This window comes from Mus pahari, chromosome 8 (assembly GCF_900095145.1).
Source record: "Mus pahari chromosome 8, PAHARI_EIJ_v1.1, whole genome shotgun sequence".
Classification (NCBI taxonomy): Eukaryota; Metazoa; Chordata; class Mammalia; order Rodentia; family Muridae; genus Mus; species Mus pahari.
In genome coordinates, this window is record NC_034597.1 from 23,608,802 (window position 1) to 23,634,514 (window position 25,713).

At 52.0% G+C, this 25,713-nt stretch overlaps 1 protein-coding gene across 1 annotated transcript; it reads left to right on the top strand.

Annotated features, from left to right (window-relative positions):
• Ogdhl (oxoglutarate dehydrogenase like) lies at window positions 1–25,240 on the top strand. The gene is made up of 24 exons (XM_021204220.2): window positions 1–89; window positions 1,885–1,953; window positions 3,429–3,633; window positions 4,588–4,758; window positions 8,870–8,972; window positions 9,190–9,305; window positions 9,454–9,608; window positions 10,413–10,559; window positions 12,040–12,130; window positions 14,167–14,346; window positions 14,477–14,605; window positions 16,314–16,493; window positions 17,015–17,167; window positions 17,751–17,853; window positions 18,293–18,421; window positions 19,119–19,269; window positions 20,249–20,376; window positions 21,528–21,706; window positions 21,898–21,969; window positions 22,044–22,169; window positions 22,271–22,343; window positions 23,534–23,697; window positions 23,838–23,992; window positions 24,629–25,240. Exons 3-24 carry the CDS (start codon window positions 3,430–3,432, stop codon window positions 24,750–24,752), a joined length of 3,033 nt encoding a protein of 1,010 aa, XP_021059879.1. The 5' UTR covers window positions 1–89; window positions 1,885–1,953; window position 3,429; the 3' UTR covers window positions 24,753–25,240.
• Window positions 25,241–25,713: the final 473 nt, after the last annotated feature.

A 25,713-nucleotide genomic window follows, 5' to 3' on the forward strand; every position in this document is an offset into this window, starting at 1 on the left:
AATTGATACAGCGCGCCGCTCGCGACCCTCCGCGCAGTGCCCGGACCTTCAGCCCCCCGGACCGCGTGGCCCGGAACCTCGGTCAGCCGGTGAGCGCGGCGGCGCGACCCCCGTTCCTGAGAGCGGACCCCTCTGCAACTCGATCCTAGGTCCTGGGGCAGCGCTGCCCACTAACCTCAGCCAGGCCCTTGGGGAGGGGCTGGGGGTGGGGGGTGGGGAACCGGAACTTGACCTTGACTAAGTGCAGCGTTCCTTAGGACCCCCGGCCCTTTGCGCGTGTCAGCAGGTGAATGCTGATTTCGTGGGAAGGAGTGACTTGCCAACAGTGGGGCTTCAGGCCGGAAGGCTGCAGCCCCCCCTCCCACTGTTTGCCGTAGTGGCCTGGAGAGGAGCCTGCCTGGTACTCTTCCAAGGAGAAGGGGGCTGCCCAGAACAGCACCGAGGTTGAAGAGGTACCAGGGTTGCATCTGGCGAGACACGCAAGCAGCTTCGAAGTCCCAGGACAGGCCCTATACTTGTTTTTAACTGCGGTCTCTGCTCCCTCTTGAGGAAACGGAGGCCGACCAGGTATCTAGGTCAAGTAGTTTGAGGTCTCAGCCATCCTCCCACACTCAGGATGAGCCCTAAGAGGACTTACCTGATTGACCCTAAGGACCATGCTCTGCAAAGACCCAGTGCTGAAACCCCCAGCCCTACGGGCTCCAATCCCAAGCCAGTTTGTGGATCTCCTCTCCATCCACCAGTAACCTTCAACAGACCTTACCCACCTTTGTACACGGATCAGTTCTGGGCATTAGTTTGGCCCTTCCTTCCTCCCTGTCAAGAAAATAAGCTTGAACCCCGACCCCCATCACACCCTGCTGCCTAGCTCTTTGGAGTTCTAGATTCTCCCATCAGGCAGTGAGTCCAGTTTCTAGTACAAGACAGCTTTGAAAGACAGGACGCAGGCTCTGCTACTGTATACTACTGTATACTGCTTCAGGGTTTGGGGGGAAGGGGGCCTCCCTACTCTGACCTCTACTAACTGATTTTCCCAAGGGCAGTTAACAGAGCAGCCCTCCCCTGTGCACCACCGTGGGAGACTTAGTCTTAAGTTGCCTGCCCTGGTTCTGACTGGATGATATTGTTCCAAAAAGGATGCCCCCAAGATCTTCCCACTAGAAACTTGCACAGGGCACATTTTAGGGTGTGCTCGCTGCCATCCTGCCCTGTATGAGCAGGACCTAACAGGGCTAATTAGGGCCTTGGCTATAGATTTGGAGCTCAGCAAAGCTCTGGGGTCCTCAAGCCCAGCTGGCATGAGGGTAGGAATGGCTGGCATCTCCTGCTGGGTTGGGTGAAGGCCATAGCAGTGTCTGGCTGCCCAGAGCGTTCTGTGTTTGTAAAACACAGTGTTCCAACACTGGGCCAGGCTGGATACAGCCAGGCCTTGTCCCTATCTGGCCTGGATTGTCCCTATCACCTTGTGGGGGTAAAGCTGGCAGAAGGAGCAGTTGGGGCATTGTCCCAGGGAGATATTAAGCGGCCGTGAGGAAGGCACAGGCCGTGGAACAGACAGTGGGTCACTCTCCAGTTTTGTGCTTGCCTCTGTGCTCCTGACTGTGTACCCTGACTGTGTGCAATGTGAATGCTGAACCCCATGGTTGTTCGGGTTCTCCTGATGTCACCATGTTTGACCCTAGGGCCCATGCTAAGCCTTTGGAAAGCTGCGGCTGCTCCTGGAGACCCAGCCCCAAGTGGCTCACTAAGGGACCTGACTACATTAGCTCAGGGGTTGGAAAGTCGGAAGGGAATCCTGGGGCACCTGAGGTTCAGAGTTCTGCCAGACAACATCCCCACCTCCATAGAATGTCTTTTCTAGTTATTAATTTTCTTCTAATTCAGATTTGCCACAGGTCACCTCAGGAAATCACTATTCCTTGGCTGAGGAACTCACCTGCCCCTCCAGCTCAAGTGAGTTTGCAAGGATGAGGGGAGGCAGCCTAGGAGAGCCATGCCTGCCCTTTGGTGGACTTGAACCTTTGCAAGAACTCTAGCCAGTGGCGTCCTGACTTGGTTTAGCTGGTGGCAGGGGTAGGGTGGAGGGGTGCAGTTGGTGGACAGTTGGCTGGAGCATTGACTCAGAGCCAGTTCTAACCAGGACCACGTACCCTAGAATGTAAGTGTCCTGGGTCAGTGAGTTGTATAAGGGCCATGGACTCTGATGGTTAGTTCTAGGATTGTATTCTATACTGAAGCTTGGACTCCCCAGGAATATAGCACTAGTCAGTATTCAGTAGGAAGGCTCTAGCTCTACCCCGGGCTGGGGCTGTGCTGTGCTGGGCTTGTCGGGACAGGAGAGGACCTCCCTCTCAAAGCCATGGGTAAGGAAGGAGAACAGAGGTCCCACTTTACATGTGGTGGTAGGACCCTGGGACAGCAGAGGCCTCAGTAGGTCTGAGCAGGGAGCCTGGTAGTTCTCTACGAGTAGAGGAGACCTTTAAAACTCCTGGGGAGTTCTGGGGAGAGGCCCATTGAAAGCCTGCCCACTATTTAGGTCTCTTCCTTGGGAAGGGGCAGGTAATTTGACACGTGAAGAGAACCCAGTATTGTGTTTTCCTGACCTGGGTGTGGCCCCGACCTGTAAGTACCCTGCGCTGACAGCTGCCTTGGGTCGCGTTTGTCCAGAGTGTGAGTTCTAGGTTGCATTTGGGAACCACAGAAGGCAGCTGTAGCAGGGAATCCACCACTGGGCTGGCTTCAGTTCTGCTTCCACCACAGGGACCCGTAGTCCTCATGTCTGTGGAGTGGAGCTAATGTTGAGTCTGGGTTCCTGACCTTTGGCTTTGCCCAGGGGGAAGGATATCCTGGCTTAGTGTTGCACTCCTGGGGAGTCACCGGTCACTTCTGGCCAGTGATCAAAGACTCCGGGGATAGTGGGTCTCGTCTTTTCTCATCTTTCTGAGCCTTGGCTCCTCAGTGCCCTTCCCTGCCTTTTCTGACCATGTACAGCCAAGCCCAGTGCCTGGGGGACCCCCGCCCCATTTCCAGGGTGATAGGTTATATGCCCATCCCTTTTTTGGGTTACGACCTACACATGTTCTGCGATCTTCTGAGTGGGCTCCAGGGCCTAAGCTAGGTTCCCCCTGGAGCAGGGTTGTGTATAGGGGTAGCAGGGTCCTGGGGCCAGCAGAGAGGGAGCCTAGGCTGGAGGACTGGGGAGAGGAAGAGCACTGGGTTTCAGAGTCCTTGGGAGAAGGTTACTGAGCTGAGACCTCTTGCTTGGAAATGAAGCTGAAAGAGATAGGAGTTTATTCCGTGTCTCACCTTGGCTGTCTGAGGCTGCCTTTCCATGGGACCATGGGTGTTAGGAGTGAACTCGGACATATCCGAGCTTCCTCTTGACTGGGTTCTGTGATTTGTGCTTCTTTCTCTTTGTCTGTGTTCAGAATGAGCCAGCTGAGGCTGTTGCCATTCAGGCTGGGGCCACGGGCCACCAAGCTCCTGGCCACACGGGCTATCCCAGTGTTCAGTGTGCGCAGAAGGTCTTCTGGGCCACCAACGACCACCCCGAGGAGCAGAAGCGGAGTCAGCTCCAGTTATGTGGAAGAGATGTACTTTGCCTGGTTGGAAAACCCACAGAGCGTTCACAAGGTTGGCACCGGCATTCTGCATCTTACGGGAAGGAAGCTGCGGGGGTGGGTGGGAGGATGAGGCGTTTGGGAGAACCAGCCATGACCTCAGTCCCTGTGTATTGTGTCGGGGAGAAAGGAGAGGCTTCTCGCTCTCTTACTGATGATGAAAGCGTGGGTGAGTCCATCCCATGTGATGGACCATAGAGATCTCCTGCTTGGTATGCCAGAGACCTGCCCTGCCTGGTTATGCTAGCTCTCTCCAGATGGCTCCTGGCATGAAATTAAGAAATAAATGCATATAGATGTGTCGTCTGATGAACTAATACACCTTGATATCTAAAAGTGAGATGGTCACTTGATCCAGACGCAAGCAGCACGAAAAGTCAGGAGGTCCCTCTTAGCCCACCACGGGGTTTGTTTGTTTCTTCTCTTTCTGAGATTTCTCTCTCTGTAAATGTTTGCAAACATAACAGGATTGCCCCCCTCCTTTTCCGTCAGCGTGACAGGGAACGATCCTGGTTTGTTTTTTTTTTTTGGTTTTGTTTTTTGGCTTTCACTTGGTGATCTCAGCTCTTTCCATGTCAGTACAAAGAAGAGCCCCATTGTTTGTTTGTTTGTTCCTGCCTACGTAGTATTCTATCACACGGATGCCACCTGTCCCCAGTAACAGACTTCTGGTTCACATCTTGTCTTGATTGCCGTGAAGAGCGCTGCAGAGTAGACTTGTGGCTGTGCACACAGCTGACTGTAGAAAGAGTTTTCTAACATATGTGGGCAGATGTCCCTGGCATGACCGAACCCACATCCCGAGGAAAGCTGGGGGTGTGTAAGGGACCTGGGCTAGTAGAGAGGGTCCCTGAATGGAGGCTCTGCAAAGTCCCTAAGCACCGAGGTGCCAAGAACACTGAATGCTTGGGGGATCCCAGCTGTTTACGACCTGACCCAGCTGGGTTCTTTCTTCTTCCCTACCTAGTCCTGGGACAGTTTCTTCCAGAGAGCAAGTAAGGAGGTCTCTGTGGGTCCTGCTCAGCCACAGCTCCCAGCTGTTCTCCAAGAGAGCAGGACATCAGTGTCAAATTGCACCAAGACCAGCAAGCTGGTAGAAGACCACTTGGCAGTCCAGTCCCTGATCCGTGCCTACCAGGTGAGAGAGATGGAGGATTGGGGGTGAGGCGGGGTGTAGGGAGTCTGAGCCCTAATGTCACCTCCACTGAGAACCAGCCTTTGTCACATGCCATTTAGAGCTTTTGAGTGTATTATTTTGCTGGCTTGTCTGTTTCTCCACGCTGTTGTCATCTTGCACATGGTGGCCTGAGTACTTAGAGGAGCACTTAGTAGGTTGCGTTTAGCCTTAAGTGACTGTGGAGCACTCTGACACTTGATAACCGTTCTCTAGTCCGGGCATTCCAAGAAACGGGGTCTGTTTGCAGCAGGAGCTTCATTAGTGAAGACGGAATGAATTAATAATTTACCAGACACAGCTCCCCCACCAGCTGCTCATTCTGGAGGCCTGGGCTCTCTCACACCGGGTTCCCTAGGCTGGGCCCGGTGGTTGGCAGTGTGTCTTGGTGACGGTCCATGTTCTCTCAGCTGAACAGGACTAATTGGAGGCCTGCACTGGTATTGACGCTGTAACAGGTGCAACTATTGAGGATCTCTGTGGGAACCAGTGGCAGAAGGCATTTGACAAGGGAAACGTGGCATGCGAAGGGTGATTCTAGGGGTTCTGAGCCCTTGAAGAGACCTAGTGGGAGGAGCAGCAAGCTGCTACATGGACCTGGGAACATCAGGGCATTGGAAAATGGAAACAATGTGCTGTCTCCAGCTAGGCATCCTCTGTGTGGAGTGTGGAGTGGGAGAGAATTCCCTGAGCACCTGGTGCCCAAGGGTCCCAGGGGACTCTTACTGTCCAGAGGACCCAGGGCCTTCATGCAGCACAGTGACTGTTATACCAGTTGAGCATCCAAAAAAAAAAAAAAAAAAAAAAAAAAATCTGAGACTTTTTGAGGACCGATGTGATGTCACAAGTGGAAAATTCCACACCTCATCTCATGTGATGGGTTGTTGTCAGAACACAGGCATCCTGAGAACATTGTCCAAAACCACATTTCAGCTTTGCATACAAGGTGCTGGTGAAACAAACAAATTTCGTGTTTAAACTTGGGTCCTTTCTCCAACATATGCCAGTATGTCTGTAAATATCCCCAAATCAAGAAGAGTGTGAAATGCCAAATGCAGCTGGCTCCAAGTATTTCCAATAAGGCATCTTCCAGTTCATTGTGTTTTCCTAACTGGGTGAAAGGTACCGAGTGACCTCATGGGTGATCTTGACAAGAACAAGGACGGTCAAACTAGAACTGTCTTGTGTGGAGATTGACATCTCAGATGCTGGCCTTATCTCAGGATGAGATGGCCTTATCTCAGCACAGTGCTCGAGCCTTTCGGTTCTGTGCATGTGATATGTGTGTGTGTGTGTGTGTGTGTGTGTGTGTGTATGTGTATGTGTATGTGTGTGTAGAGGCCAGAGCAGGTTGCCTGGTCTCTTTACCTCTTCTTTATTGCCTTGAGATAGTGTCTCTCTGAGCCAGAGGTTCATTGTTTGGGGTAGGATGGTGAACCAGCAAGCTTTCTGGGTCCATCTGACTCCATTAGTTTTAATGGAGCTTACAGACCCACAAAATCATGCCTTGTTGTTTATGTGGTTTCTGGAGATTTGAACTCGGTTCTCATGCTCTTAGCCACTGTGTTCTCTTTCAGTACATATTGTCATGTAGCCCAAAGTCTGGCTTCAAACCAGCTCTGTAGTTAAGGATGACTTTGAACCCCTGACCCTCCTGCCTCTGTCTCACAAGTGCTGAGATGTAGCCATGCACCGCCATATCTGGCTTGCTCTTTTTTTTTTTTTTTTCCTAATTAGCCAGTACCAAGCTCATTACCTGTGGACTTAGGCATTACCTGTTTGCAGGAAGGTCACATAAAGCTGCACATTGCAGTGGCTGGAGTCTCTCCTGTGCTGGCGCTGCAGCTCCATCTCTTGTGGTTTTTATTTCTTATCAGGTTTTTCCTGTAGAGGTTTTCTGAGCCCGGGTGTCTCTGCTCCATTCCCATGGTGTCATTACCCCGGTCCCTTTGTCCATGTAAATGAGATCTGAGCTCTAGAGGCTCCACCCAGTGTGGACTTGATTTCCCCCAATCAGCTTTTTGGTGTGGCTTTAGGGCAGTGAGCAGCCAAGCGTGGTAAATATTTTCCTTCTGCCTGAGGTACTTGTCACAGGACAGCCCCCCCTTGTCCACGGTACCCTGAGGTGCACATTGTACAGCAAAGGCAGATTTAGTTAGGGGGCACTTGATTTTCCCTTTTATTGACTGATTTTCAAAAGTAAGATGTTTCATGCATCCTTCATAAGTAACCAGTAAAAGTTGTCGCCCTCTTCCTCCTCCTCTTCTCCCTCCTCCTCCTCCTCCTCTTCTTCCTCTTCTTCCTCTTCTTCCTCCTCTTCTCCCTCCTCCTCCTCGTCTTCTTTCTCCTCCTCCTCTGTCTCCTCTTCCTCCTCCTCCTCTTCTCCCTCCTCCTCTGTCTCCTCTTCTCCCTCCTCTTCTCCCTCCTCCTCCACCTCCTCTTCCTCCTCCTCTCACTTAATAGTCTCTCCCATTACTGATTAGGCTGACTTTGCATTCATGATCCTCCTGCCTCAGCCTTTGATTGTTCAATTACAGGCATGCACCACCATACCTAACTTGCTTCTTTTTATAGTTTCATGTGAATGAACACACTTAAACATATTAGATGATTACAGTGTCTTTATTCCCAGCCCTGGCAGTGATTAGCACCCCGTTGCGCTCTGGTCTTATATGCTTCTAGTCAGTCTTTGTCATACTTAGCTTCACTTGTCAGCTCGACACACCTGGGAAGAGAGAACTTTAGCTGAGAAATTGCCTTGATCAGATCGGCCTGTGGACAAGTCTGTGGAGCATCTTCTTAATGGCTAATTGACACAAGAGGGTCTGGGTTGTACAGTAAGGTAGCTGAGCAGGGCAGTAAGCAGTCCTTCTGTCCTTAGATCCTCCCTGTGGTTTCTGCTTCAGTTCCTGCCTCCCGGTTCTTGCCTTGAATTCCTGGCTTCACCTCCCTTCATCACAGCTCTGTAGGCTAAATAGCCATTTCCTCCCCAAATTGGTTTTGGTCAGTGTTTTATTATAACAACGGAAAAAGAACTAGAGTAGTGTTATCGTTTTCCCCTTTCCGGAACCAGGTTTCCTGGGAGTTCTGAGTCAGTTGCAGTGATGAGAGCTGGGGACTGTGTGCTTTTTAGAAAGATAGCATGCATTATGGATTTATTTTAATGCAGCTATATACTTCAAATGCAGGACTAAGGGTTTGACCTCATCCGTCTTGTGGCACCTTCTCCTTTCAAAGATGCCAACGGTAGATGTTCTCAGAGATGCCATGCGGTGGCTTATGTGATGTTTCCGTAGCCCACACGCAACAGGCTTAGAATAACAATTCCCTACTGTTGCTACTGATTGGCAATAGGAAAGTTTATGAGTTTCCCCCATAGTTCTGCATGCCTTTAGGGAATATTCCACTGGCCAGATGGAAACCTCCTGTGCACAGGCACGCTGCTGGGGTGTACACTGTGTGTTATATCTTACTATTTGTGTTAAACCTTAATTTAGTTTATAATTAAAGTGTTTATAGGGTTCCAAAGTCAAATCTTCAATATAAGATATTATTTAAAAGCCTGGTTCTTTGAAATCTTATACCTTCAATCCAGCTTTTACAATTCCTATATTGTCCCATCTCTATGTACAGTAACTTTTCTTACTTCAGGGTTTCTTTTCAGTGTATGATTTCTCGTAATGCCTACATGCATTAATTTTTGAAGCCCTCTGCTCCATCTTTTAAATGTTCTCTTTATTATTCTCTATTACTGCTGTGTTTGTTCATGCACAAGTGCAGGTATGGGAGATTGTGGAAATGGTTTCATAATAGCAGGTAGGGGTTCTCCTCACTCTTGGGTGGAGTTCCTTGTTCATGTGTCAGACGCTTTGCACATTCACACTAATGGTGTGTGGCTGGCATATAACTTCGTGTGTAGATCTTTGCTTATGTTTGCCAGCCTCATATTGTGAGGTGAGCGACCCCACAGTAGGATGTGTGACAACTCAGAACTCTGAAGCTGGAAGTGGGGTGGGGCTCTGAGCCTCACGTGGAACAAATACCTGCCCAGCCTTATTACTCTTCCTTTTCCTAGATCCGAGGCCACCATGTGGCCCAGCTGGACCCCCTGGGCATCCTGGATGCAGACCTAGACTCCTTTGTGCCCTCGGACTTGATCACAACCATTGATAAATTGGGTAAGAGTTGGGATCCTTCCCTGTCACCCTGGCAGTGCCATGCTAGCTGGTGTCTGTGGCCCAGTGAGGAGTTGGCGGGGCCTGAAGCCTAGCCGAGCCCAGCGTATCTCTGTTGAGATAGGTGTCGGGGTGGGTGCAGCGAGTACTGCTGAGATGCTGTCCACCCCCCAGCCCAACCTCAGTCTTTCTTTCTCTGCTGCCTTGGTCTCTTTTCCAGCCTTCTATGACCTGCAGGAGGCCGATCTGGATAAGGAGTTTCGGCTGCCCACCACGACTTTCATCGGGGGCCCAGAGAACACGCTCTCTCTTCGAGAGATCATACGCCGCTTGGAGGTGAGCCCAGGAAGCCATGCCTGGCTTAGCTCTGGACCCCGGAACATGTGCAGAGGGAGGGAGGGAGGGAGCTTCCTTTTTAGTCTCAGACTCTGGGGCTCTCCCCCTCTTGGCCTTTCCTCATAGACTCTCCTCCTGTCCCTCTTAGAGCACCTACTGCCAGCATATTGGCCTGGAGTTCATGTTTATTAATGACGTGGAGCAGTGCCAGTGGATCAGACAGAAATTTGAAACTCCTGGTGTGATGCAGTTTTCTGTCGAGGAGAAGCGGACCCTGCTGGCTAGGCTGGTGCGCTCCATGAGGTCAGCACTACCTGATGGACATTCTGCATGGCTGGAGGGCCACGCTTGGTTCCCACGGCAGGGAAACTAGCAGGGCCTAGCAAGGGAAGGCGAGCTGACTTGCTCCCACTGCTGGAGGCCTGCAGAAGCCCTTAGGCAAAACATCAGGACCGCATGCTCTGTTAATGTGACCATCAGAGCCATATAGGTGGGCGGGGATGGGACTGCAGAGGGGATGGGACAGCAGAGGTCGCACTGAGCGTGGGCAGAAGTGACACCCTGTGGCTCTAGGAATGACATGACAGAATACTGTCTCTGACATGGGGGTGGGAGGAGCGTGACAGCACCCCTGGCAGGGGCAGTGCATTACTCCCTGATGATGCCTTGGAGGAGGGGGCCGTCTAAAGCTGCAGGGGTCTGGAGGTGCACCAGGCTAGGCTGTTAGGTGCTGAGTGACTTTCTGAGCAGTGGGGTGTGGGCTCACCTTAGCCATTGGCAGGGTAGAGGTGCTGGAGGCTTGCAGGAGGGTGGTGGGGCGGGAATACGGGAGGATGACCTCTGAGGGATGTTTGTGAAGAGGAGAGAGTGGTATTGGGGGTGGGTGGCATCTAAGGTTTTGGGGAGACTCCCCAGGTGCCATGCTTGTTCTTTATGTTGGGTGAGTGTGACATGGTGTCCAGGCTGGGTCCTGGACTATACAGGAGGGAGGTGACTTTGTCCTTCCTGTGTCCTGGGCATTTAGCTCCCAGTGCTGGTGAAAAGCCTCCAGGAATCCCAACCTTGTCCCTTTCTACCCATGCCTTCCCCTTCCCTTTTCCCCAACAGGTTTGAAGACTTCCTGGCCAGGAAGTGGTCTTCGGAGAAGCGGTTTGGTCTGGAAGGCTGCGAGGTCATGATTCCCGCTCTCAAGACCATTATCGACAAGTCTAGTGAGATGGGGATTGAGAACGTCATCCTGGGGATGCCACACAGGTAGGGCCACTGAGTCCCCTCACCACGATGCTTGGCAAAAAAGCAAGGACCTTGATAGGTGCTCAGAGCCCCTGGTCTGGCCTGTTCTTTACAGCAAGAGCCAGATACTTAGCCAAAGCCACATGAAGCCAGGGCCCAATCAGATTCTCTGGTCATGTTGCTGCTTTCTCCAGGAGGGGCAGGATCTCAGACTGTGGAGTGTATTGTGTTCAGATCCTCTAGATAGGAAGAGGTCAAGGGTGTGTGCTTAGGGGTGTATGCATAGACGGCTCTGAGTCGGCATCCCTTGGACATAGGTCTGTAGAGAGATGGGCACCGTCAGTTTCCCAGCTTAAGGCAACTCTGTGTTTCCCTTGATGAAGACTTTGACTTTCCACTCACCTGCAGTCTGTGGGACAAAGCCCTCATGTGATCTAGAAAGCAGGTTGTGGTTGCGCTAGCATAGGACTGTAATGTCTAAGGGACTCCAGATGTATGGGGTGGACAGTTTCTGTCTTGGCAGGCCTGCCAGGAGTCTGGGGCTTGTCTCTCAGTCTTCTGAGGGGTCTGGAAATGCCCAGTGTCTGGTAGGTTAGGCAGAGTTGTCCCAGTAGCCATGGCTGCATGGAACATATGGCTTCATGCCTTGGGCTACTAGAACAGCAGGAGAAGATGACACCTGGAAGACAGATGGCTCAGGCATCTGCTGGGTGGCCATTTGCCTGGATCAGAGGGGCCCTTCTAGGCCAGTTCAGGCTTCCATGGCGTGAACGGTAACCCCAGGGTTCTAAAGGGCTTTGCCCAGAACAGCTGAGGAATGTTCTTTGGACCTGATTGTCTGTGGGAGCAGGTGTGTGGAGGGGAACTGACCTATAGAAGGCTCTCTCTTCCTGTGTGGGGCTAGGAGTCAGGCTTAGGGTCACTGTCACCCTGAAGCTAATGGGTTCAGAAGGGAGTTTTTTGAGTCTCTTATGTGTTCCTATCAGGCTGGTGCCCACCTTGCAGGAAGTACCTTGAATAGTAAGTTCAGGCTGGGCTGAAGAATCTGGTCCATAGCTGCCTGTTATTTTTTAGTATTTTCTCCATCTGAGTCCCCTCGCTGCCCCATCCTGCTCAAAGCTGCTGCTGGCTGGGCTGGAGGGGCATTCAAGCCTTAGCATACTAGAGTCAGTGTGTGGGAGGTGCCTATGTAATGGGTTGGATCTTTTTTGGTAGGGGAATGAATAGGGGCATGCTATAGGTGATTGGTGGCTTTCTGCCCCTCCCTAAAGGGCTTTCTAAATCCCTGGTGTGCAGGGAGTCTGCCTGAGAGAAGCTGGCGCACTGGGACTACTCCAGGGCCTGGCATGTCGAGGCACGATGGGAGGATTGGGCCTTACTTGGGCACCATCAGGAAGGGTTCTGATAGGTTCCATGGCAGGTAGGGAGAATGGCTGTACTTGGCAAATGTAGGAAGGAGACCATGGTGTCAGATGACAGCCCTGGACATTCTGGTCCTCAGGGGCAGGCTGAATGTGCTGGCTAACGTGATCCGCAAGGACCTGGAGCAGATCTTCTGTCAATTTGATCCCAAGCTGGAAGCAGCAGATGAGGTGGGTGTCATACTATTCCTGGGGTACCCCCAGAGGGCCTGATGTTTGGGCTGGGAGAGTTTGGGACTTGAACTGCCAGGCTGACAGGTGTGGAAAGAGTCCCGGGGACTGGGATGCTTGCATCGGGTCCCTCAGGCTTGGGAAGTAGGTGCTGCCATGGACCCTTCAGGCCAACCTTACTCTTTCCAGCCAGTGGAACTGAGGCCCAGAGAGGTGCGGGGCCTTCCCAGGAGTTTCTCCCTTGAGATTTTATAGCTGAGCCTTTGCGCCCACAGTCCTTTTATCAGCCTCTAGTGATTTGTTGGCTCCAAAGAGGCATGGGTGGACTGATGGCTTCCTGTGCCCTTGGCCCACCCTGTAGCTTGCATGCCACTGAGGCTCTTAGCCATACCAGGCTCTCAGCCCTACTGCCTGACATCCTCTCCTTTGCTTCATTCAGACTCTAGCTGAACTTCCAGACCTGGACATTTTGTCTGTTCTTCCCTCTTCTGTGTCCCTCTGCTTTGTCTCTGGCCTTTTTCATTCCCCTCCCCCCATTGTGTGGTGTGTGTGTGTGTGTGTGTGTGTGTGTGTGTGTGTGTCTGTATCTGTGTGTATCTGTGTGTGTGTGTCTGCATCTGTGTGTGTTGTGTGTGTTTGTTGTCTGTGTTAGTGTGTGTGTCTGCATTGTTATCTGTGTGTAACCCGATGTGTTCATTCATGTCCACATGTTCATCTGTTTTCCTTTCAAGAGCGAGGGAGGGACTTTGTCTCTGAAGCCCTTACCACCTAGCACAGATGTTTAGTTGGTTAAAGAAACTGGTCCAGGAGCACCCGGCTCATGGTGCCAGAGCAGGCCTGGTGCCCACATGGCTGGCTTCCAGCCCAGGATCTTCCTAACCTGTTCATGTCACTCAGCCACCTTCACACCTGTAAGCCTCTATTCACTCCTCAATAGAATCGTCACAAAGGGCCCTGCCCCAGAATGGTGTGAGGAATTGAAGAGAGAATTTGGGGGAAGAAAACTGAAATTTTTGTCTGAGTAGCACCTTTTTTTTTTTTTTTTAAATTAAGATTTAAAACAATGTAAGTGTTATTGAAAGAAAAAATATAATTTGAAAAAGAAATGGAACATTATTTAAAGAACATTTAAAACTTCATCCATGGGGTGTGTCCATGTATGCTCGCCTGCATTTGTGGTGAGGTGTGTTCTCTGCAGACACATGCATTTGTCCAGGAGCCATGAGAACGGCTTGGGGCACTGTAGGTATCTGGTGGTTTCACTCACCAAGTCGCCTGTGTTCCGTGCCAGCACATAACGAGCTTGGCTTTTTGGCTTCTTGCAGCTGCAGTGTTCTGTGTCAGGACTCTGCCTGCTGTAGTGGGCACCCTCACCCTGCACGTGAGCACATGACTGTAGCTGTCAAGTGCCGCCTGCAAAGTGCAGGAGTCTGGGCAGGGAGCAGACACTGTGGAGCCTCCCCGGGGCCCAGCCACAGCAGTGCGACTCACAACTGTTACCCTGTCTCTGTTGATTTTTCCTTTGCCAATTGGGTGGGTGCAAAATGATTTAATTTTAACATACTTTTTGAAATGAATCAACTATTTTGAATCTCTGTGGTTCTTGTTCTGTAAAATCCCCTTCATGGCTTTTGTTTATTTTCTTGGGACTTGGGGATTTGACTTTACTAATTACAAAGCCATTTTGCATATTGAGAGCAATTAGCTCTTTCCCTGCATTTGACATACCAGCTTGTTTTCCTCTTTGGTACTGTGCCTGGATTTTCTTCCCCTTGCTAATGGAAGATTTGTCCTGGCTTAGCTATCTTAACATGTAGGGACTTTATACATTGTTTAGAAAGTATGCTTTCTCTACTCCTGGATCCTAAAATATCCTCTAACGTCTCTGCATTTGATTTCATTGGTGTGAGGACTAAGATACCCTTGAGCTCTGGTACATACTAAGAAGCCTGGCAAGTCGGCTCAGCATGGTCACGAGCTGCCCTTCCTTCTACACTGGAGGTGGTAGGTCCATCATATCCCACCCTTACCCTCAGGGCTCTGGTGATGTCAAATACCATCTGGGCATGTACCACGAGAGGATCAACCGTGTCACCAACAGGAACATCACACTGTCACTGGTAGCCAACCCTTCCCATCTGGAAGCTGTGGACCCTGTGGTACAGGGCAAGACGAAGGCAGAGCAGTTCTACCGTGGGGATGCCCAGGGTAGGAAGGTGAGTTTTCTGGGTGCGTAGAGTGGCGCCAGGAAGTCAGCCTTTGAGAACAAGGCTCTGATGGAAGAGAAGCTGGGTGTGCTTCACGGGCTGGGTGCAGGATCCTGCTTTTTTATGCCTTACCATTCAGGTCATGTCTATCCTGGTCCATGGTGATGCCGCCTTCGCTGGCCAGGGCGTCGTCTATGAGACCTTCCATCTCAGTGACCTGCCTTCTTACACCACCAATGGCACAGTGCACGTTGTGGTCAACAACCAGGTAAGGGAGTCGGCTCTGTACCAGGCTGCTCGCCCAGTCCTAGAAGTCCAGGTTGTGGGTTGGTGGGAAATGTGAGGCAGCCGTGGTGTTCATACCTCTGCCCTGCAACTTCCCAACACCGTGACTTCAGGTAGAAAACCTGATCCTGAGGCTGGCAGGAAACCTCAGGCAGGGAACCAGACTCCAGCCTTGTGTCCTAGTCTGAGAAATTGGTAGATACATAACATATGTAGACTGGACACACGTCTATACACGTTATAGACAGTTTTATAACTACTGGAGGTTATACATCCACAGGCTCAATTGACTATGGATCCAGACCAGGTTTGGTGGTACCTGCCATTCCAGCTGGTCCTTCATAGAAAGTTCATGGACAGTTTGAGCTATGTAGTGAGATTGTGAAAGTCCAGGGAGAATCTTGCCTAGCATATGTAAGCCTTGGGTTTGAGCCACAACACGCATACAAAAGTAACCAGGAAAAAACCGGAACACTAACCTGTGCAACACCAACAGGCTTCTTTTTTCTTTTTTTCTTTTTCTTTTTTTTTTTTTTTAAGATTTATTTACTTATTATATGTAAGTACACTGTAGCTGTCTTCAGACACTTGAGAAGAGAGAGTCAGATCTTGTTTACGGATGGTTGTGAGCCATCATGTGGTTGCTGGGATTTGAACTCAGGACCTTTGGAAGAGCAGTCAGTGCTCTTAACTGCTGAGCCATCTCTCCAGCCCTATTTTTCTTGTTCTCTAAAGTTTATAATACAGTGACTTTTTTATTATATTTTTTAATATAGTGACTATTTACATATGGTTTACATATATTATGTATATGATTAAAGGTGTAGAGACAGATGTTGATTCTATGCAAATGCTGTAGAATTTTATATCTAGGACTGGAGTCCCGAAAAAGTTCTCCCAGGCACCTAGAGACACCATAAGTAGCAGCACAGTGGCTGGCTGTGTAGCTGTAGGTGACCTTGGGCTCCCCTGAGGTTTGTAGTCACCTACCTACCTACCTTCCTTCCTTTTCCTTCCTTCCTTTTCCTTCCTTCCTTTTCCTTCCTTCCTTTTCCTTCCTTCCTTCCTTCCTTCCTTCCTTCCTTCCTTCCTTCCTTCCTTCCTTCTTTCCTTCCTTTTTTCCTTCCTTCCTATCTTCCTTTCAGGCAGCAGAGTCTCATACAGCTAGATGCCCTGGGTTCCTTGCCTCATTTGCAGCAGCATTTAATCTTCCTCGAGTTTTGCTGGGGGCAGGAGTTTAATGAGCTTCCTTATAGCCGAGGACAACAAGGCTGAGAACTGAAACATCTTGCCCAAAGCTCTGCAGTCACTCTGGTGGATCAGATCCCCCAGGCCTTTGTACCTGTGCAGCACAGAGGCTGGTAGAAAAGCAAGCCAGTCTCCCTGCTGCAGCTGCTGTCAGCCCATAGTAACTGCTGTCATAGCTGGTCAAGGACTCATTGACTGTTATCCCTTCACGTCCCCTGTGTGTCCTAGGTACCCTGATACCTCCCGCCCCCCAGCTCCCCGATTTGCCTGTCACCATATGTCTAGCCTAAAGCAAGCAGGAATGGTGGGCACAGCAGTATATGTCTGTAGTTCCAACTACTCTAGAGCTTAGGATTGGAGCATTACTGAAGTCCAGACCTAATGAAATCCTGTCTCAAATAAGAATGCACAGAGAGCACATCTGGCTTCTCCTGCCCTTGCAGATCGGCTTCACCACAGATCCCCGAATGGCTCGCTCCTCACCTTACCCCACTGATGTAGCACGGGTGGTCAATGCACCCATCTTCCATGTGAACGCGGACGACCCAGAGGCCGTGATCTATGTGTGCAGTGTGGCAGCTGAGTGGAGGAACACCTTCAACAAAGATGTTGTTGTAGACCTGGTGGGTCTGGGGTCCTGACTGAGGCCAGGGCAGGGGTGGGCTGATGGCTTATTCCTGCTGTGCTGGGTATGATGGGTGTATTTAGACATGCTGGAGCCAAGGATGCAGTGAGTAGCCCATTCTGACTTGCCAAGAAAGTTGGGTGTGCTTGAGGGTGCTGGTACCAGAGCAGGCTTAGTAGCCCATCCTTGTGGGTAGTTAACAAACCAGGTGATTTGGGCATATGGGGCTCTTTTCTGCTGTGCTGATCAAGCTTGGTATGTTTGAGTGTGCTGGGGCCCTGCTGATGGCCCATCTTCATGTATGGTGAGGGCTTCAGTCATCTCTTCAGCCCTAAGGGCTAGATGCTTTTAGACTGAGGGTTGGTGAACCAGCCATCTGTGCAAAGGCCTGGGCATGGAGCATTCATTCAGTGACAGGGGAGAGCAGGCCCTTTGGGATGCTTCAGAGTGGACCCTGGCCTGCATGTGCACTGTGCTGTCGGTCTGTATTAGGGACTGAACCCCTGGCTGCCCGTGTAGGTCTGTTACCGCCGGCGTGGTCACAATGAGATGGATGAGCCCATGTTCACGCAGCCTCTCATGTATAAGCAGATCCACAAGCAGGTACCCGTGCTGAAGAAGTACGCAGACAAGCTCATCGCGGAGGGCACCGTCACTCTGCAGGAGTTTGAGGTAGGTAGGCGGGACTTCTGGGCACAAACCTCAGATGGACAGAATGGGAACATGGGATGGCTGCAGATGCCATCAGCCCAGTGCTCAACAGCGAAGTTTTGAAGGAGTAGCTGATGTTCCCTGTCTCCGAAAGTCTCTGGTTTTAACAGGGCACAGGAATTTAGGGCATGGGCACACCTGGGTGTGCAGTGTGACCTGGAACAAGCCGAGTTTCAGGCAGGAAAGGGATCTTTCTGTAGGGATGTCCTGTAATGATTCTCTAAAAGGTATTATTATATTGGGTTTGTGCCTAAAATTGTTATAAACATGTTAGTCCTTCTGCCTTTATGGTAGAACCTCTGAAAACAAGGTGAGAGTCTCTCCCCTGTCTCCTAGAGCTCTTTCTGTAGCACACTTTGGGCTCTTCAGGCTTTGGACCACTCTGAACTCTGAGGTCTAGGCCTCTGACCATGATGTGCCTGTGAACCAAGAAACAGAGTTCTAGAACCTGGTGGTGGAGACCAGGGCTTTTGGGTCTGGGCTGACTGACCCTCTTGGATGCCTAGTATATGACTGTCTGTCCACGTCTTCCTCTCCCTTCCAGGAGGAAATCGCCAAGTATGACCGTATCTGTGAGGAGGCGTACGGCAGGTCCAAGGATAAGAAGATCCTGCACATAAAGCACTGGCTGGACTCGCCCTGGCCTGGTGAGTGAGGCACAGGAAGCCTAGTGAGCATCCTTTGAGCATTGGTGCAGCAAAGGACTGCGGTGACTCTGGAGAGCAGCCACTGCAGAACTAGAAGCTGAGGCTTGTGCCCGGCATGCAGGTGGAGGCAGGCCAAGGTGGCCTTAGAGCAAGCGTGGCTGTCTGTTGTCTCGCCAGGGATGGGGTGGGTGGTACTGGAGGTGTCTACTAAGGGGGTCCCTTTGGTGGGGCCAAGATGGGCCAGCTGTGACCTCAGGGGAGTATTAGGGCAGGTGTAGTCACTATGGCTGTGCCTTTTCATTGGTGGCAGATCCCAAGGGTATATACTGATGTCTCTGGAGGGAAGGAATTGCAGCCTTCCTATCCTGGGACAGAAAACTAACCAGGGGTGTCGAAGTCCCCTCATCTCAGCACATATGAATGGAGTCTGTCCTCTCAGGCTTCTTCAATGTGGATGGAGAGCCCAAGAGCATGACATGCCCAACGACGGGCATCCCTGAGGACATGTTGACCCACATTGGCAGTGTGGCCAGCTCTGTGCCCCTGGAGGACTTTAAGATCCACACAGGTAAGGCTGCTGTGCAAGCCCTAGCATGGTCACTCTCAGAGCTGACACTGTAGTCCTCAGGGAGAGTTGATGGGATACCAAGGGAGAGCAAAGATTGTGGCATGTCCCTGCTTAGCCTCTTGGTCTCCTGGTTTGGCTCTCAGAGCCTCATATGGGCCCCTTCCCATGTTCCTAACTCCATTCCCAGTGGGTATGAGGAGTTAGGCATTTGTGGGTATCATATTCCAGCTGGGTGCCAGGGTGAACTCTCAGATTGGAACACTGAAAAGACAGCCTCTAAGGTAGCTCCGGGTCATTTAGGGGACCAGAGAAGCTTGTACTAAGATGTCTGTGTCTCTTCTAGATAGCTTCTGGGAATGCAACTCTCAAAGTATGCATGAGGTACCCACCGATGATGCCCAAGCTTAGAGCTGTGTTCTGTACACATTGCAAAGGTCTTGCTGGGTGTATGGTGTTTATTAGCTTGGTCTCTTCTTCTGGAGACCAGGGACAGTCCTCCATGGGAGTGTCATAGAGAATTCTGACCCAGTATATTACCACTTCCTCCTTTGGAGAGGGAGCTCAGATCAGCAGGCTAGGGAGGAGAGTCTGAGGGGACCGTCCACAGCCTTTGCTTTCTCACTGAGCCCTCAACCCCACAGCTCTGGTGCTTCAGCCATCCAGGCCTGAGGCTGAACCGTGTTCCTTGTCCTCACAGGCCTCTCTCGCATCCTGCGTGGCCGTGCAGACATGACAAAGAAGCGCACAGTGGACTGGGCACTGGCAGAGTACATGGCCTTTGGTTCACTGCTGAAGGAGGGCATCCACGTGCGACTCAGCGGCCAGGATGTGGAGAGGGGTACATTCAGGTGAGGCTGAGGCAGGCTGGTCCCTGGGCCCTTGGTGCTGCTCTTGTCTTCACTAAGCCCATGACTCAGCAAAACACAAGCATCCCAGGGTTAGCCTGAGATCTGAAGTAGACCTGACTCTCCCGCTCTAGGAACTCCTGGAGGTAGAGGGGACATTTGTCTGGCTAAATCCATAGTCAGGGCCAAGTTTTCAGACGGTCCCTTTCCTGACCCTCACATGCCAAGCTGACTGGTTGTCCCAAGCTGGTAGTCACTTGTGGCCCTCAGGAACTTTTATTTCTGTAACTGGTGGCCTTCATCAGCCTAGAGTTCCCTCCTTGCTGCCTGAGTTTTGGGATCTGAATGAGGACACACATTTCTTCTAGGTTGGGGCCCTAAATATTCAGAGTCTTGGCTCAGTGTCATGTTCATTGGCTTCCAGGACCACAAGCCATTTTTCCGTTCCTGGAGCTCATTTCTGCCAGCCTTATTTCAGCTTGGACCCAGGCAGCCATCAGCTGCATCCTGAACTGCATGCCAGTCTTTGTTGGGCTTGGGCCACAATCCAGTGGCCCACTTACTCTTTCATCTTGGGGGCTTCCCAGTGCTTCCCATGGATCTCATAACTCAGCAACTCCTCTGAGCATGGACAGGGCAGGTGTGGTGGCTGAGATGGTAGGACATGTAGATGTGACCTGCTGGGGTCTCAAGGGCCACCCTGCTTCTGGGATGCTGGCAAGGCAGGTCTCACTGGTTCCCTCTGTGATTGAGAAGCTAAGGCAAGAGACATTGCAGCTTTCAGATCTCGGCCTGGCACCCTTGGTGTACTGTGTGGGCGGCCGGCAGGCAGGGAGCAGGGCTGGTAAGACACTGGGAAAGGAACAAGTTGCTGGGTAACCTTGGTGTGGCCATTTCATAGGACCTTATAGGCATTTGGGAACATAACAAGACCATGTGACAGCCTCCTTGCTCTTGCCCCTATCCTGACTTCTCTCCCCAGCCACCGGCACCATGTTCTTCATGACCAGGAGGTTGACCGGAGGACGTGTGTCCCGATGAATCACCTGTGGCCTGACCAGGCCCCATACACTGTGTGCAATAGCTCCCTCTCGGAGTATGGAGTTCTAGGTGGGTGGGGGCTCCCTGGCATGCCTCAGGGTCTGGGAGGGCAGGCGGCCTCGGAGACTGGGAAGGTGGACAGGGGTGTTAGTAGGATGGTCCTGAGGGACTGTGGCTGGACCGTTTCTTCCCAGAGACATTTGGGAGGTGAAAGCATGTCCCACATGGTCCACCAGGCATCTCAGTTGGGAGAAAGGGACATTTGCTTGGTTTCTTTTCTTTCTGTCTGCTGTTTTTGTTAGTTTGGGTTTGTTTGTTCAAGACAAAGTTTGTTTCTCTGTGTAACAGTCCTGGCTGTCCTGGAACTCGCTTTGTAGACCAGGCTGACCTCAAATTCACACAGATCTGCCTGTTTCTGCCTCCCGAGTGCTGGGACTGAAGGTGTGCACCACCACACCCAACTTGCTTTTTTTTTTTTTTGTTTTTTGTTTTTTGTTTTTCAAGACAGGGTTTCTCTGTGTAGCCCTGGCTGTCCTGGAACTCACTCTGTAGACCAGACTGGCCTCGAACTCAGAAATCGGCCTGCCTCTGCCTCCCGAGTGCTGGGATTAAAGGCGTGCGCCACCGCGCCCGGCTCTTGCTTTATTTTCTATGTGATGCCTAAACTCTTTCCCTGGGTGCCAGCCACAGAGGGTCCGTACAGAAGTCCAGGAGAGTCCATAGCAGAATGCAGCTACTGACCACCTAGCAGGAAGCCCGGCCATGGACACATGGTCTTAAGCCCACCTCTCTCCTGCACCCCAGGAGCCCAGTGTTGAGGTTCGCCTGGGACTCTATGGGGACATGCCTCCCCTCAGCTTACCTGAAGCCAGCACCCTTGCCCTCTTACTTCCTGGGGTTCAGCCCCACCTATGGGAGTTGCCTGTGGGCTTGTGTCTGCCCTTTATCAGGAACTTTGTGCATGTTTTCAGGGGTCTATGTGGTGTCCCCAAGGGCCACATAAAGCTGCACATGACAGCATATGGTGTAAGAAAAGCATGCTCCCACATCCAGGAACACACACCCAGGCCTCTGAGGCCCAGCAAGCCTTTGTCTTTTTCTGGTGTACTGGGCAGGCCTGGTTGGGACTGGTAGTGTATACTGAGGGAAGGCTGGGTTTAACTGGACCTCTGCTACTTGGTGACATCGCACTGAGCTCTGTCTTGGTGTCCTTTGCCTAGGCTTTGAGCTGGGCTATGCCATGGCCAGCCCCAACGCCCTGGTCCTCTGGGAAGCTCAGTTTGGTGATTTCCACAACACAGCCCAGTGTATCATCGACCAGTTCATCAGCACTGGCCAGGCCAAGTGGGTGCGGCACAATGGCATCGTGCTCCTGCTGCCCCATGGCATGGAGGGCATGGTGAGGGCTGGAGGCCCTTGCAGGCCTCCCACAGGAGGGCAGGGTCACCCCTTGATCCCCTGAAGAGCCTTTCAGGCCCTTGTGGGCAAGATGGGAACAGGCACAGACAGGGTTAATCTGCCCCTTGCAACCATCCAGGCACTGCAAGCCTGAGGTTCTGCAGGCTCAGCCTGGGTCATGTGTACTTCCAGGGTCCAGAGCACTCCTCAGCAAGGCCAGAGAGGTTCCTGCAGATGAGCAATGATGACTCGGATGCCTACCCAGTGAGTGCTGCCTGCTGTCCCCAGTAGAGTCCAGGTGTAGAGTGCCACTCCTAGCCACCAGGTGTTCCCTGCAGGTGTTCACTGAGGACTTTGAGGTGAGCCAGCTCTACGACTGCAACTGGATCGTGGTGAACTGCTCCACCCCAGCCAGCTACTTCCATGTGCTGCGCCGACAGATCCTGCTGCCCTTCCGCAAGCCTGTGAGCTGCCCTGGCCTTTTAGCACCGTGATGGTGCAAGGGTTGGATGTGGGAACCCATAGATGGATAGGAGCGACTGGCAGCTGGCTTTTTGCCTTCCAGCTCATTGTCTTCACACCCAAGTCTCTGCTGAGGCACCCTGATGCCAAGTCCAGCTTTGACCAGATGGTGTCCGGTATGTGTCTGCTCTGGGCTGGTGGGCCTCCTTCACTGGGGTGGTGACCTGTGATGTCTAGTGGCTGATGTGTGGATTCTGCCCCCGGAGCTTCCCTGTCTTCTCAGCCTCTGTCTTCATTGTCCCTCCGCAGCTCCTGGCCCAGTCCTTGGGTTGGTACTTCGGCTAGATCAGATCATTTGCAATAAGCCCCAGGGTCCAGGGAGTTGGCGGGTTCTTACCTGTCAGTAAGGGCTGGCCAGAGATGAGACGTCGGCAGAGCGGCGTCTGGTTTGCTGGATACCGAGTGCCGCTCCCTCGTTTTCTATCTGTAGTTTCACTCATGAACCAAATAGACATCACTGGGAATCTGGCTGCCCTCTCCCGCAGGAATCAGGGGCCAGGAAGGCACATGAAGACTCAAAGGCTGACCTGGTAGGGAGTCAGGGAGGCACAAGAGTGAAGCCTGTCACCAACAGCAGATCTGGCTTGGCTGAGTCCTGAGTAGAGACAGACAGGATCTAGCTAGTCAGGGTCTCAGCAGCGTGAACACTTGAGGGGTTTATTGTTGGTTTTTTATTTTGTTTTCATCTGTGCGTCCATTATGGGAAGGCAGCTGTAGTGGACAGTCAGATCCACCAGTGTGAGACTGGTAGCTCTGTCCCTACACCTGGCAGCAGCTGCCCTCTGTGTGTCAGTGCCCTCAGAGGGGTGGGGATACAGGGACATCACAGCAGCTCTCTGAGGAAGGAGAAATGGCCAGGGCTGGGAGATCAAGGCTCTGCTATGAGGCTAAGGGAGGAATGTACAGTGACCTCCCAATAGCTTACCCTGGCACACGGGGGCTGAGTGCCATGTCTAATGTGGGCACAACTGGAGTGGGAATACAGATCTGGAGCAGGATGGTGCTATTCCTGGGCCCATCATGTTACCTTCTCTGTCCCTCGGGGCCCTTTCCACTCCTGCACCCCATACCTTGAATGTGTTCCTATGTCTCTGCTCTTGTCCACAGGCCCATCTCCCTCTCCCCCTGACAATGTAGGGTATCGTCTGTCCTTTAGTCCATCTTTGGGATCAAGAGCCGTCTAATGTAATTAGCCTGACCTGAATCAGCTCAGTAGCTGGGAATAGCCCAGGGCTGGTTGGGGGTGCTCAGTGACCCATTGCCCTTCTGGTGCTGATACCCCTGAGGTACCTGGTCCATCCTTTAGGAACTAGCTTCCAACGACTGATTCCGGAAGATGGCCCCGCAGCACATTCTCCTGAGCAGGTACAGCGGCTCATCTTCTGCACGGGAAAGGTGTACTATGACCTGGTAAAGGAACGGAGCAGCCAGGGCCTGGAGAAGCAAGTGGCCATCACACGCCTGGAGCAGGTTTGCTGAGTGTCTTGCCGCTGTAGTGCTGATAGACAGGCCCCTGGCTCTGCGGTGTGTGGGTGTGACTGACGAGCACAAAGCAGGCCCTGCACACGCTGTCCCTCCTTGACTATGCCTTTGTATCTCTGCCTCCCCAGATCTCTCCATTCCCTTTCGACCTGATCATGCGGGAGGCAGAGAAGTACTCGGGAGCCGAGCTGGTGTGGTGTCAGGAGGAACATAAGAACATGGGCTATTACGACTACATCAGTCCACGCTTCATGACTCTGCTGGGCCACTCCCGGCCCATATGGTACTGGGCTAGAGAGCTCACTATCTGTCTCCCTCCTCTGCTAGCCTGCACTGGCTCTTGATCCTGGCAGCCAAGATACTAGCTTTTCCTGCCTTATTGGCAGTGCCACCGAGAGCTAGCCTTCTCTGGCAGACATCTGAGTCCCTACAGGTTTTGAGCTCTCTGTCTGCAGGCTGGCACATCAGGGTTGGGGGGATTGCCAGTGGGACCTTCAAGGATCATAAAGCCTAAGGATTCTGCAGCAAGGATCAAATTTCAGACCCTCTCGTGTGAGTGCCCCTGGCCTTGGCACTGCCTCCCCATTGCCAGAAAGTGATAGAATAGCAGTGTGTGTGCAGGCCAGCCTCCTGAGGGGGCTAGCAGGTGGCAGCCACTTCTGCTCAATGTGGGCAGCTTTGTCCTGGCAAAGACGGTGGCAGGGATGAGAAATGTGGGAAAAGCCAAAGGTCTGCGGACTGTGGCATGATTATTGTCTCCGTGGTCACAGAGTGGGCAACTTCTGTGTCCTGTGGCAGGGTAGCTGAATTTGGTGTAAGCCCACAGTGCAAGGGCCTCTAAGTAGAGGACCACCCAGGCAGGCAGTCTTCTTGTGTGCGACCCTACCAGGCCTTCCCTGAGCCGACTCTCCTCCTCCAGGTATGTTGGCCGGGACCCAGCAGCCGCACCAGCCACTGGAAATAAGAACGCCCACTTGGTGTCGCTGAGGAAGTTTCTGGATACTGCCTTCAACCTGAAGGCCTTCGAGGGCAAGACATTTTAGAATGAGACCACATGTGCTCAGATCTTGCTGAGGGAGGTTATCTGGAAACCCTGAGGCCCCAGATGAACTACATTCATGTAGCAATTTGGACCAAAGAGTAGTGCTGCTGGCTCTGGTCTGTTATTTCAGAATTGGCCAGGACTAAGGATTAGCCTTCCTCAGATGGAAGGGAGATAGATGTGGTATCTTGCCAGCCCTGCTAACCTTTCTGGATTTTTTTTGTGTGTGTGTGGTGGTTTCTTTAGCTTTACTGATCATGTCCCTAGACAGCCACTGGAGCCGTGTAGGGTCACTCCCATCCTGGCAGACTTAGTTGCCGATCACTTTGTTGTAGCCATCTCATCTATAGATTCTCTGTTGTGCTCTTGGAAGTAGGGAGTCCAGCAATAACAGCAGGTAAAGCTCAGCCACACCTGGAGATGCAGTGCAATGCAGTGCACGTGTGAGAGACCAAAGCACAGAGGAATAAAGACATGTCTGAGAAAGCCCTGCTGGCCTCCTTTCTGCCATGGAGCTGGGGCAGGGGTGGCTGGGAGAAGAACAAACCTGTAGAGATTATGTCCACTCAACAGATCCCCCCTTGAGTCACAGGCAGGGCTTTCCTGCTTCTCCCTTGCTGAGTCTGCACCTGCTGACGTGCTGGGGGAGCTGGGAGTGGGCGTGGGACCAGGACTTTGTACAGATTGTCTGTTGATGTGTCCCTCTCCTAGAGTGTCTCCTTGGAACTAGATGCTGGGACCTCCAGGTGCAGCTTCACGCCCTGTTTGGGAGGTACATGTGTGGTTCCTTCTTTTTTTTCCCTCTTTCCTTCCCTCTCTTATGGAATCCAAGGTCTGGCACATGATAGCATGTCTACCACCGAGTGACATCTGTAGGCATGGTTTTATTTTTGTTGTGGTATGTACAGTCTCACATATACAGACTGGCCACTCCCTCCCCTGCTGTCCCCATGCCTCTTCTC